The sequence below is a fragment of the Nicotiana tomentosiformis genome, chromosome 5 (assembly GCF_000390325.3).
Source record: "Nicotiana tomentosiformis chromosome 5, ASM39032v3, whole genome shotgun sequence".
Classification (NCBI taxonomy): Eukaryota; Viridiplantae; Streptophyta; class Magnoliopsida; order Solanales; family Solanaceae; genus Nicotiana; species Nicotiana tomentosiformis.
This window is the reverse complement of record NC_090816.1, coordinates 99124226-99136694: the sequence shown is the minus strand read 5'-3', so window position 1 is coordinate 99136694 and position 12469 is coordinate 99124226. Positions and strand designations below refer to the sequence as shown.

Here is a 12469-nt window from a genome sequence, read left to right as displayed (position 1 = left end):
ACCAACAAATGATGACAAACTAATTTATGCTAACTATGAACAAGAAAAGAAACATGCTCAAATAATCAGTAAGTATGAACCATAAAATTTTACTCAAATACCCATCATAATAATAATAAAAAAAAATTCAAACTTATATATTAATCAAGGATAAAGTAAGAAATGGACCTCGATACAACCTCTCACGAAATCGAATGAAATGAAGAAAGGAAATCTGACCGGAGTCTGGCTCCCCGGAAACCTCAACGAAGACGGAGAGACAAAGTCGGAACCTTGTTACGTTTATTAGGATACTTCAACGGTGTTTTTATGCTTGAATTTGGGGCATTTTCGAGTCTTAAACGGGGTGATGAAATTCCCTTAGCGTAGAAAAAGAAAACAAATTCTCTCAATTACCTCCTCCCTTTTTTTCTCTCTTTTTTCTCCTCCTTTTCTCTCATTTTTCACTTCTATTTATAGAAAAAATTTCAGATTTTTTCATATATTTTTTAAATTATTTTATTATTTTTTAAATTAAAACAATTCCCACTTCAAATGTTTTTTTAAAAAAATAAAAAATAAATTCCCCACTTTCCTTTACTTTTATTTCTTAATTTTTCACTTTTTTTACTTTACTTTTTTTTTTGAATTTTCACTTATTTTACTTTACTTTTTTTTAATTTCCACTATCTTTTACTTTTTTTTTTTATAAAATTTTCACTTACCTTTACTTTTATTTATCAATTCCAACATTCTTTTACTTTTCATTTTTAAAATTTCCACATTCTTTTACTTTTATTTTTTTAATTTTTCACTTTCAATTACTTTTTTATTAAACAATTTTCACTTACTTTTACTTTTACTTTTTAATTTTATACTTCTACTTTTCATATTTCTTATTCCATCCGAAAATTTTAAAAAAATAAAATATTTAATTATTTTTTTCGTGTTTTTTTATTATTTTAAAATAAGAGAAAAAATAAAAATAATATTAATAGTAATAATTGACCTTTTAAAATATTTTTAATTTTTTACCCTATATATATAAAAAGTCTAACAAAGTTAAAAATTATATATTAAATTTCTAAAATATTTACATAGTAGAAGGTGATAAAAATTCAAATATAGTAAAAAATTAGGTGGTCACAACTGCCCCTCTTTGCTAGGAAACATGAAAAGTTTTCAGGCAAAGATTTGGTGAGCCAAGTGACTAATTTTTGACCAAACCGTTATTCAAAAGGAAAAGAAATAAAAGATAGGGCGCAACCGAGTCCTGATTTTGGACAGCCTATATATCCCGGGTTATAGGGGAATCAAGCCGCGTGTAGTTTAAGGAGAATGGTGAAATGATGAGTTGAAGAGTCGAGTGAGGTTCCGTCGAGACTCCGGTCCGCTGTCCTGCTATTATATCAAAATAAAAAAGAAACTATACAAGCCTATGAGCTATGAGTTACAAGATTCTTATCTATGAGTCTTCTGAAACTTGATCTTGAGTCTTGACTGGTTCTTCATGCAGACTCTGATCTAAACCTTGATGCTCGCTAGCTGTAGGTGCTAGTTCATTGTTCTATAGCTTCTTCTGATCAAAACAAGACATCCAATGCTTGTGACTTCGGTCATGTCTTGAGCAATCCATATCTTTTTATCCGTTTTCACGTTTGGATTCACTTTTTTTCTTTTCTTTTCTTTATCTTGTATTGAGACTTCTTGTTTTGGTCATATCTAACCCATGCCTTGAGGTAAAACCTGCTTAGACACCAAAACAAACAAACGAACGAAATTTTTCTGCCCCAGTTTTCACTAGAAAAATTTCGTGAGTTATTTGTAACAAAACTCTATACTATTTTATTATTGAAAGTAGTAAAAGGTCAGGATTGGTGTACCATGAGAAAACAGAGACTATGGAATGAAGATCCTATGTCTAAAATAAAAGCAACTAGGGGGTGGAGACCCTATGTTGGAAAAACGACTAGGGAGTGGAGCCCCTATGTCTAAAATAAAATCAACTAGGGAGTGGAGACCCTATGTCTAAAATAAAATCATCAACTAGGGGGTGGAGACCCTATGCTGGTAAGAAAATATAACCAGGGGTTGGTGCCCTATAGTACTGAAAACGAAATGTAACAAGGGGTTAGTGCCCTCTATTACTGAAAAGGAAATGTAACTAGGGGTTGGTGCCCTGTATTATTGAAAAAGAAATGTAACCAGGCATTGGTGCCTTGTATTACTGAAAAGGATGTAACCATGAGTTGGTGCCCTGTATTACTAAAAAAGCAAATGTAACCAGGGGCTGACACCCTGTATTACTGAAAAGAGATGTAACCAGGGGTTGGCGCCATGTATTACTGAAAAAGAAAATATAACCAGGGGTTGGCGCTATGTATTACTGAAAAGGGTGTAACCAGGGGTTGGTGCCCTATATTACTGAAAAGGAAATGTAACCATGGTTTGGTGCCCCTAGGCGAAATTGTTCTACCTGGGTTAAGCTACGAAAAACAGTATGAGCGAATAGTACTTCTACCCGGAAATATGAGCTGGATCCCCATAGGTGAAAATGTTCTACCTGGGTTAAGCTATGGAAATCAGCCTGAGCAAAGAGTACTTCTACCCGAAAATATGAGCTGGATCCCCCGAGGTGAAAATGTTCTACCTAGGTTAAGCTACGAAAAACAAGCTTGGGCGAAGAGTACTTCTACCCGGAAATATGAGCTAGATCCCCCTAGGCGAAAAGGGTTCTACCTGAGTTAAGCTATGTATAAGAACCTGAGCGAAGAGTACTTCTATCCGGAACTATGAGTTGGATCCCCCTAGGCGAAATGGTTCTACCTGAGTTAAGCTACTGTAAAACAACCTGAGCGGAGAGTACTTAAAGAAGGAAATATGAGCTGGATCCCCCTAGGCGAAAATGTTCTACCTGGGTTAAACTACGAAAAACAGCCTGAGCGAAAAGTACTTCTACCCGGAAATATGAGCTGGATCCCCTAGGCAAAATGGTTCTACCCGAGTTAAGCTATTTATAAAAACCTAAGTGAAGAGTACTTCTACCCGGAACTATGAGCTGGATCCCCCTAGGTGAAATGGTTCTACCTGAGTTAAGCTACGTAAATGGGAGGTATGAACAATAGTGATGCATGCTGAAAATAAAGAAAACAGAGATTTTTAAGGAGCTTACATTCATCCTTTGAGAATCGCCATTCTGCACTGCTTTGTTCCTGCTTCAAACGAAGAAAAACTGTGAGTTTTCAAATTCGTGGTTGGTTTGCGGCCTTGATGCCCTAAGTAGCTTGAAGTCACGACCACTGCCGTAGAAGAACTGATTCTGCCAGTATAGTACTGAGATGCTTGGATACTCTGTATAGCTTCCTGGAGACCATGGCTCTCCGATGATGCCCTCGACTGTTTCATATCCGGATGTCCATGGTACCGCTAACCCTTGTCCCTAAGGCAAGGCAAATTTCCTTTAAAATCCAACTTAGTTGTCTTACACGTAGTACCAGTTTGTGTTTGTATTGCTTATCAACTTTTCCCACGAAGCAAGTCTTGTTTAGGCGACCTTTTCAGTTTATTTGAGACGCTTTGTTCGTCTTATCAAAAGAGATCACATATCGATTCGTGCCTTTATCAATTCTGTATATGCCCCAAATTCTGCTTGGTATTACAGGGAAACTGCAGTCAGTTTTGCAGCCATTTCTTTTCTTTGCTTTTGATGCAAGATTAGATCGAAAAAGGACTCAAAGAAAAATTATGGGTTAAAATAGAAAAGAAATTGAAAGTGAAAAAAGGAATTGTGTCTAAACAAAAGGTGCCCCTTTCGGGGGAGAGGAATATGGAGACTTATCTGGAGGTATGGGCCGACTTCAATGAATCATGACATGTATTTTGGACTGGACGCTTGATCCGTCTAAGCTGTCTAATTCTCAAAATCCGTCGCAAATGTTCATCTTGAAACTGTCTTGGTTGTGCTCATACCGGAGTATCAAAGACCCTCATTCGTCTAGTAGCGCCCTTTGCGGGTTTTTGCTAACTGGCCTCTCTCATTTCTTTTCTCACCATCGCCTTATAGTGCTCTTTGCGAGTTTTCACTACAAGACTCTCTCATTTTCATTTTCTTTGCTCGTCATCGCCCTATGGTGCCTGTGAGGGTTTCCACCAATAAGACTCTCTCATTTGTTTTCCTCTCATTTTAGTTGCATCAGATCCAAATGACTGTATCCTCCAATTCTTGAACATTCTCGTTGATTGATCGGAAGGACTTGAAAAGGATTTGGGTAAAAAGAATTTGGATTGAATTACAACTTTGGGACCTTTTAGGCGAAACCATCGCCGAACCATTGTAACATCTGCCCGAGTTTCAACTTTTGGGGGAATGCAGATTTTTTGTTTTGGTGTGACTGAACCCCAGAGAGAGGCTGCCTACGTATCCTTTCAAAATCAAGTCGAACGTAGTTCAATGACTCAGAAGATTTTTTTAATTTTTTTTTACAAGTACACGGGTTCCAAAAGGAGAAAAACCAAGAAGACAAATATGGCTCAAAAGGGTAACAAAAGGGTGACACCTATTTGGGGTAGTGAGCAAAGATAGACTTCGTTATCTTTATCTGAGAAAATCGATGCGTGGAAGTTTTGCAGTGGGTATGTATTAAACATAATATCTTTTGACTGCATCTGCGTTAATAGTCATGTCTGGTACCAGCCCTTCTTCATCTACCAAGTGCAGAGCCCCTTTTGGTAACCCTTTCTTGATGATGTAGGGTCCTTGCCAGTTTAGGACAAACTTTCCTTTAGCTTCTACCTGGTGCGGAAGGATGCGTTTTAAAACGAGATGGCCTACCTTAAAGTGCCTCAGGCGCACTTTCTTATTATAAGCGCATGCTATTCTTTGCTGGTATAACTGGCCAAAATACACTGCTGCTAGCCGTTTTTCATCAATCAGCATTAGCTGTTCTAATCTGGTCTTGACCCACTCGGTGTCTTCAATCTTTGATTCCACAATGATTTAGAGAGAGGGAATTTCAACTTCAACCGGTATTACAGCTTCAGTTCCATAAACCAACAGATAAGGAGTTGCACCCACAGATGTGCGAGCAGTCGTGCGGTATCCCAAAAGAGCAAAAGGCAACTTTTCATGCCATTGCATGTACCCTTGGATCATCTTCCTAAGGATCTTCTTGATATTCTTGTTATCTACTTTAACGGCTCAATTGGATTTAGGCCGGTAGGGGGTAGAATGGCGATGCACAATTTTATATTGCTCTCATACCTCCTTCATAAGATGACTATTTTAGATTGGCTGCATTGTCAGTGATAATAGTCTTTGGGATATCAAAGCGACAGATGATGTTGGAATAAACAAAATCTACCACTGCTTTCTTGGTTACTGCCTTGAAAGTAACTGCCTCCACCCAGTTGGTGAAGTAATCAATGGCGACCAGAATGAATCTATGCCCATTTGAAGTCTTTGGATTGATTGGCCCAATAACATCCATTCCCAAGCAACAAAAGGCCAAGGAGAAGACATGGGATGCAACTCTGAAGGAGGAGAGTGGATCAGGTCACCATGAATCTAGCATTGGTGACAATTGCGAACGAAACTAAAGCAATCTCGCTCCATAGTAAGCCAATAATACCCTGCCCACATAATCTTCTTCGCTAAAACATATCCATTCATGTGAGGTCCGCATACCCCCGTATGCACTTCACTCATGATCCGCTCAGCTTCTGTGACATCTATGTATCTCAATAAGTTCAAATCTGGGGTCCTTTTGTACAAAATTTTTCCATTCAGGAAGAAACCACCAGCGAACGCCTTATAGTTCTTTTTTGATCTCCCTTGGCATGCTCTGGGTATTCCCTTGTTTTTCGGAATCGTTTTATGTCATGATACCAAGGTTCACCATCTGGTTGTATCTCAATAGTATTGCAGTAGCCGTGTTGATTCTGAATTTGGATTTGCAATGGATCAATATGGGTATTGCCTGGATAAGGGAGCATTGAGGCTAAGGTAGCCAAGGTGTCGACTAGCTCATTGTGAAACCTAGGAATGTACCTGAATTCGATGGATTTGAATCTCTTGCTCAGGTCTTGTACACATTATCTGTATGGAATAAGCTTGATGTCTCGGGTCTCCCATTCATATTGGGCTTGCCGGATAAGCAAGTCAGAATCTCCCATAACCAATAGTTCATGCACATCCAGACCGAGGGCCATTTTTAGACCCATTATACAAGCCTCGTATTTCGCCATATTATTGGTACAGAAAAAATGAAGAAGGGCCGTTGCAGGGTAATGTTGTCCAATAGGTGAGATAAGGATTGCCCCGATCCCAACTTCTTTGATATTGACAGCCCTATCAAAATATATTTTCCATACACGGATGTCATCCGAAACTACTTCCTCTATTGAGTTGACCTCTTTGTCTGAGAAGTATATTCTCAGTGGCTTGTAATCATCATCAACTAGATTCTCTGCCAAATGATCTGCCAAAGCCTGTGCTTTCATTGCGGTGCGAGTGACATAGACGATGTCGAACTCTGTGAGCAAATTTGCCATTTTGCGAGCCTTCCAGTGGGCATTGGCTTTTGAAAGATGTACTTCAAAGGATCCATTCTGGATATGAGGTAAGTAGTGTAGTCTAGGAGATAATGCCTCAATTTCTGAGCGACCCAAGTCAAGGCACAACATGTTCTTTCTAAAAGGGTATACTTAGCTTCATAATTGGTGAACTTCTTGCTCAAATAATAGATTGCCTGCTCTTTTTTTTCCTGTCGCATCATGTTGCCCCAAAACGCATCCAAAGGAATTATCCATCACCAATAGATATAAAAACAAAGGCCTACCAGGTTCTGGTGGGACCAGTACATGGGTTTTGACAGATAATCTTTGATCATGTTAAAAGCTTTTTGGCAATCGTTCGTCCACTTGATAGCAACATCCTTTTTTAGCAACTTAAAGATGGGCTCGCATGTGTTTGTGAGCTGAGCAATGAACCTACTAATGTAGTTCAACCTCCCAAGCAAACTCATGACTTCAGTTTTGTTCTTCGGGGGTGGAAGATCTCGAATGGACTTTATCTTAGATGGATCCAATTTGACGCCTCTCCGGCTGACTATAAAACCGAGGAGTTTCCCAGATGGTACCCCAAATGCACACTTGGCTGGATTGAACTTAAGGTCATACCTTCGAAGCCATTCGAAAAACTTTTTCAAATCGCGCACGTGATCAGCCTGTGTATTTGATTTTATGATGACATCATCAACATATACTTCAATCTCTTTGTGCATCATGTTATGAGAAATGGTGGTCACGGTCCCCATGTAAGTTGCCCCGCATTCTTTAAATCGAATGGCATGACCCTGTAACAATAGGTACCCCATGGAGTGGTGAAAGCGGTTTTTTCTACATCATCCTCATCTATTAGAATCTGGTGGTATCCGGCATAGCAATCTACAAAATATTGTATCTCATGCTTAGCGCAGTTATCTACAAGTATGTGGATGTTTGGTAAAGGAAAATTATCCTTTGGACTTGCTTTGTTCAGGTTCCTGTAGTCAACACAGACTCTGGTTTTTCCGTCCTTTGGCACAGGGACAACATTTTCCACCAGGTGGTGTATCGTACGGCTCTAACTACATTGGCGCTCAGTTGCTTCATTATTTCCTCTTTGATGTTATCACTCATGTCCATTTTAAATTTTCGTTGCTTCTGTTGGATTGGTGGAAAATTAGGATACGTGGGAAGCTTATGAACCACTAAATCGGAACTTAAACCCGGCATATCATCATAAGACCAAGCAAACACATCTATGTATTCAAATAAAATTTGAATCAAGGCATCTCTAGTTTCTTGTTCAGCGTGAATGCTTATCTTTGTTTCTCTGACTTCTTCATGACCTCTGATATTAATTGGCTCAGTTTCATTGAGGTTGGGCCTAGGCTTGTTTTCAAATTGTTCCAACTCTCTTTTTATTTCTTCAACAACCTCATTTTCATCATATTCAACCTCTTGATGCATTATTTCGAAATTAGACAACTTTTTAAGATCTGGTCGTGAATTCCGCATGCATGTCATGTTATTAAAGCCGGCATTAACAAAACTGAAATGGAAACAAAATGACAAGATTTAGGAAAAGGAAAAGATACAATACTTAATATGAAATTGAACTACATTTCATTGAATTTGAAAGGATAGAAGAGTTAACATCAAAACAAAATAATCATACTGAGATGTTTGGATTACAACCCTGAAAGTAACCCAAAATACAAAAAAGAAGCTGTAAAAGCAAACTACCAAGACTTTTTCCTTGTGGGGAGAGGAGTTGCTTTCCAGTTGTTGAGCATGGTATCTGGGCCAATTAGTTGCATATCGGCACGACTAGTGCCTTCACCAGCCTTGATCATATTCACTTCAGACAACATCTGGCTGAGGCCATGGAAAATTTCATCAATGTTTGCATGCGCCGAGGAATTTTTACCCTCTTTGAGTCGTGGCTTGACAAAAGTGTAGAAAATGCGAGGGATAAGTTGCTGCAAGTCCCACCCATGCTTTTTGCGGTGCTTGGCTTTGTCTTCATCTGCTTGTGTTGGCCTGAAGCCTAAACTAAACCTACCCTTGTTATTGAATAGAGAAATGGGTTCCGAAATTTGTTGCAATGATGCCCCCAAGCCTTTTCCTGGCTCATAACCTTGTCTCATCATAAGTGCAACCATCATTACAAATATGGCAGAGAGACAAGGATGCAGAATGGGCTTTCCTTCCTCAACATGGTCCACAACAACCACTTCGAAAGCCTGATAGACAATGGACTCGCACCCTTCCTTGGCCTCAATACATGTGATTAACGGGTCTTTATAAATGGATGACTCGTCTTCACCGTGAACAATAATTTCTTGCATGTCTTGTTCAAATTTGAGAATTTGATGCAAGGCCGATGGCACAACACGGGCCGTATGGATCCATGGCTTTCCAAGAAGAAAGTTATAAGAAGTTTACATGTCCACTACTTGGAAGACAACTTCAAAATCAACAGGCCCAATCGTCATGGTAAGGTTGATCTCCCCAATGGTATCTCTTGCTGAGCCATCAAAAGCCTGGATGCAAACATTGCAGAGTCGAATTCTGTCTGTATTGATCTTCATGCTTTGCATGGTAGTTAGAGGGCATACATCTACACTCGAGCCTCTATCAACCATGACTTGCTTTACATAATTCCCCTCACATTTGACAATCAAGTGCAAAGCCCTATTGTGTCCGGCTCCCTCCTCGGGAAGTTCATCATCAGTAAAGAAGATTCTATTCACCTCAAAAAATCTATTGGCCATCTTCTCTAACTGATTCACGGTGGTCTTCTCTGAGACATGTGCCTCGTTCAGGATTTTGATTAGTACACGGGAATGCTCTTCTGAGTGTATGAGCAGAGATAATAGAGAGATTTGGGCAGGAGTTTTTCTCAACTGGTCAATGATTGAGTAATCCTAAACTTTCATCTTTTTCAAAAACTCCTCCGCCTCTTCTTTAGTGACTGGTTTCTTTATTGGCAATTGGTCTTCTCTGATTTGCTTGGCCTTCCTCAACTCTTCTGGAGAGTAACACCTCCCCGATCGAGTCAAACCTCCAGTTTTCCCCACTTTTTCTATGATTTCCTTGCCTTTGTAGGTTACTACCGATTTGTTGTAGTTCCAAGGAATGGTTTTTGTGTTTGTCACACAGGGTTGTATGGCAGGCTTGATTATGATCGGCTCTGTTATACCCTTCGTACCACCCTGATTCTACCTTGTGATGGGGTGACCTCCAAGGACATATAACTTTGGAACATTGGAGCGAACTCCCAACCTCGAGATTTTTGGAACAAATAAAGTTGCCATCTCTGAGCTCTAGGCGCCTTTCACAATCAATGGCACATCTCGACTTGGACTTACTTCCGGACCTGTTCCTTCTTGAATTGTTCCCACTGTCATTTCTGCTCGACCAACCAGCTTGTATTCTTGATCTCGGCCAATCATTCCCACATAATGAACATCATTGTGTGCTGGCAACATGTTGTTGGTCACATTAGGAGGGTCCTCGCCATTTGTCACTATAATTAATTTTTTAGCAATGAGTCTTTCTATGGCTCTTTTCAGAGTCCAACAGTCATCAGTGCTATGCCCTGGGGCACCTGAATGATAATCACATTTAGCATTTGCTTGAAATCCATGTGAATCGGGATGCATATAGTGTGGAGCGATGGGTCCAATCACGCCCATTCGCTTCAACTTCTGGAACAGACTAGAGTATGATTCAGCCAATGGAGTGAATTTTTCCATAGGCCTCTACTCTCGACCATAATCCTACCTGGGACGAGCATTGTAGGGTGCCCAAAAATTTTGCTGCTGAGGTCGGGGGATCCTTGGAGTTGGTGCCCGTACCTGTTGATTGGGAGGCCGATCATAGGATTGAGCATAAAACACTGTATATTGTGGTGGGCCCACATAATACTGAGGAATTGACAGGGGATAATAATGTTGAGGGTAGCTGGATTGCCCCTGCTGAACTTGCACATAAGGGTGCGATGCCCCTCTTTGAATTTCCCTGGATCCTGAAGTCATCATGGACCCTTCATCTCTCTTCTTTCTATTTGCCAAACTTCCTGACCCATTTTGGATTGCTTGGGTGGTGGCTTTGAGAGCCGTCTGACTTACAATTCTGCCAATTTTAAGGCCAATTTCAACCATCTCCCCTATCTTTATTGCTTCTGCAAAAGGCCTACCCATTGCAGACATCATGTTTTGGAAATAATCAGGCTCTTGAGCCTCTAGAAAAATAATGATCAACTCATGATTATCCATGGGTGGCTTAACTCTAGCCGCTTGCTCCCTCCACTTGATGACATACTCCCTAAAGCTTTCTGTCGGCTTTTTCTTCATATTGGACAGGGAATTGTGATCTGGTGCAATATCAATGTTGTACTGGAATTGTTTGACGAAGGCCTGGGCCATGTCGTCCCAGACATGCCAGTGAGAGATATCTTGGTCAATGAACCATTCAGAGGCTAGCCCCATAATACTTTCCCCAAAATAAGCCATCAACAATTCTTCTTTTTCACTTGCACCCCTCAGCTGGTTGCAATACCTTTTCAAGTGTGCGATAGGGATCCGTGTCCATCATACTTCTCAAATTTTGGGGTCTTGAATCCTGGTGAGAAATGGATGTGAGGGAACATGCATAAATCGCTGAACGAAACACTTTTGTGACTACCTAGTCCTTGTATGTTCTTTATGTTTTATTCAAGACTTTTCATTTCCTGGCTATCTCATCCGGCTCAACCGTCTTGGGAAGCTCTTCATTTTCCACTGGTGACTCATACTAAGGAGTCTGATTGTATGGAGCCGAGACCCTGAAAGCCATATTGGGAGAGTAATATTGGCCATCATAAGCATGAGATGGTGGCTCATTGTTTGGCCTCATCACATGAGGTGGTGGCGGGATTGTATATACCGGCGCTCCAGACGCGACGAGAGGGATTTTCCTAACCGGTGCAACTAGAGGCCGCATAGTAGAGGTACCAGGGGAAGCATGGAGGCTGTAGTTTGGCACATACCCTGGTGGTAGAATGTGATCGCTCACTGTATGGAGCGGTGGTTGAGTAGCCCGGGGTACGGTGGAAGTTCCCACTGAGGGACCCTGGGGTGGAGGCTGACCGAAAATCCAAGCTTGATATACATTAGACAGTTATTGTCTCAATTTTCTTATTTCCTCCGACTCTTGCTCAATTGATTGACCCTGGGGATTGTCACTGACCAACTCGATTTCATCACTGTTATCCATTACTACCATTCCCTTTGATCTGGTGAAGTAATGATGTGTTGCCAGTTTCACCATAAACCAACCACCTTAAGCTTACTATATAAGAGACAACAAACGTGTTAGGGTTAGACATTTTATTGATATGAATCACACGGAATATGCTATGCTCCTAACATCATCACCATTTCTAACATGTTTTTGGAAGGCTTCATGTTTCATTCTGGCTTACCAGGTTGCTTCTTATTAACACTCTTATTTTCTTCTCTCCATTTGTTTTTCTTTTTACTCGCGCCTCATTTTTATCCCTCATCTTAGAATTATTAAAAAATATTTTGATCGAACCTTTTGGGGGCTGCCTATGTATCATGTTACCGCATGAATCAGATCATTACGTAGTTCAAGGAAAACAATAATAGTTTTGATTTTTTTCATTATTTATTTATTTATTTTTTTCAAATCAATTCCAAATACAATGACAGAAAGGACATTACATCGAAAATGACATAACAGACTCTAACAGGAATAAAATACAATGATTAAAAAAAAACTCAACGATGACTCAAACTAAAATATTGTTGGGTTTGAAAAGTCTTAACAACTACGACTATGTTTCAAACTCCACAATCTTTGCTTTCAACAACTGGAACATCTGCTCATGGTGGCGCTTGCCCTGGCTGACCCTCCAATGTACGGTACATCCTCTCTAACT

General features: G+C 40.0%; 2 protein-coding genes across 2 annotated transcripts; both read right to left on the bottom strand.

The window, feature by feature from the left end:
• Positions 1–5255: 5255 nt before the first annotated feature.
• LOC138892859 (uncharacterized) lies at positions 5256–6477 on the bottom strand. The gene is made up of 2 exons (XM_070176607.1): positions 6125–6477; positions 5256–5508 (listed from the first exon to the last, which is right to left on the bottom strand). Exons 1-2 carry the CDS (start codon positions 6475–6477, stop codon positions 5256–5258), a joined length of 606 nt encoding a protein of 201 aa, XP_070032708.1.
• A 1035-nt stretch (positions 6478–7512) lies between these two features.
• Positions 7513–11015, bottom strand: LOC138892858 (uncharacterized). Its single transcript, XM_070176606.1, has 5 exons — positions 10383–11015; positions 9894–10232; positions 9003–9428; positions 8266–8792; positions 7513–8071 (listed from the first exon to the last, which is right to left on the bottom strand). The coding sequence occupies exons 1-5, from the start codon at positions 11013–11015 to the stop codon at positions 7513–7515; spliced, it is 2484 nt and encodes an 827-aa protein (XP_070032707.1).
• Between the last annotated feature and the right edge of the window lie 1454 nt (positions 11016–12469).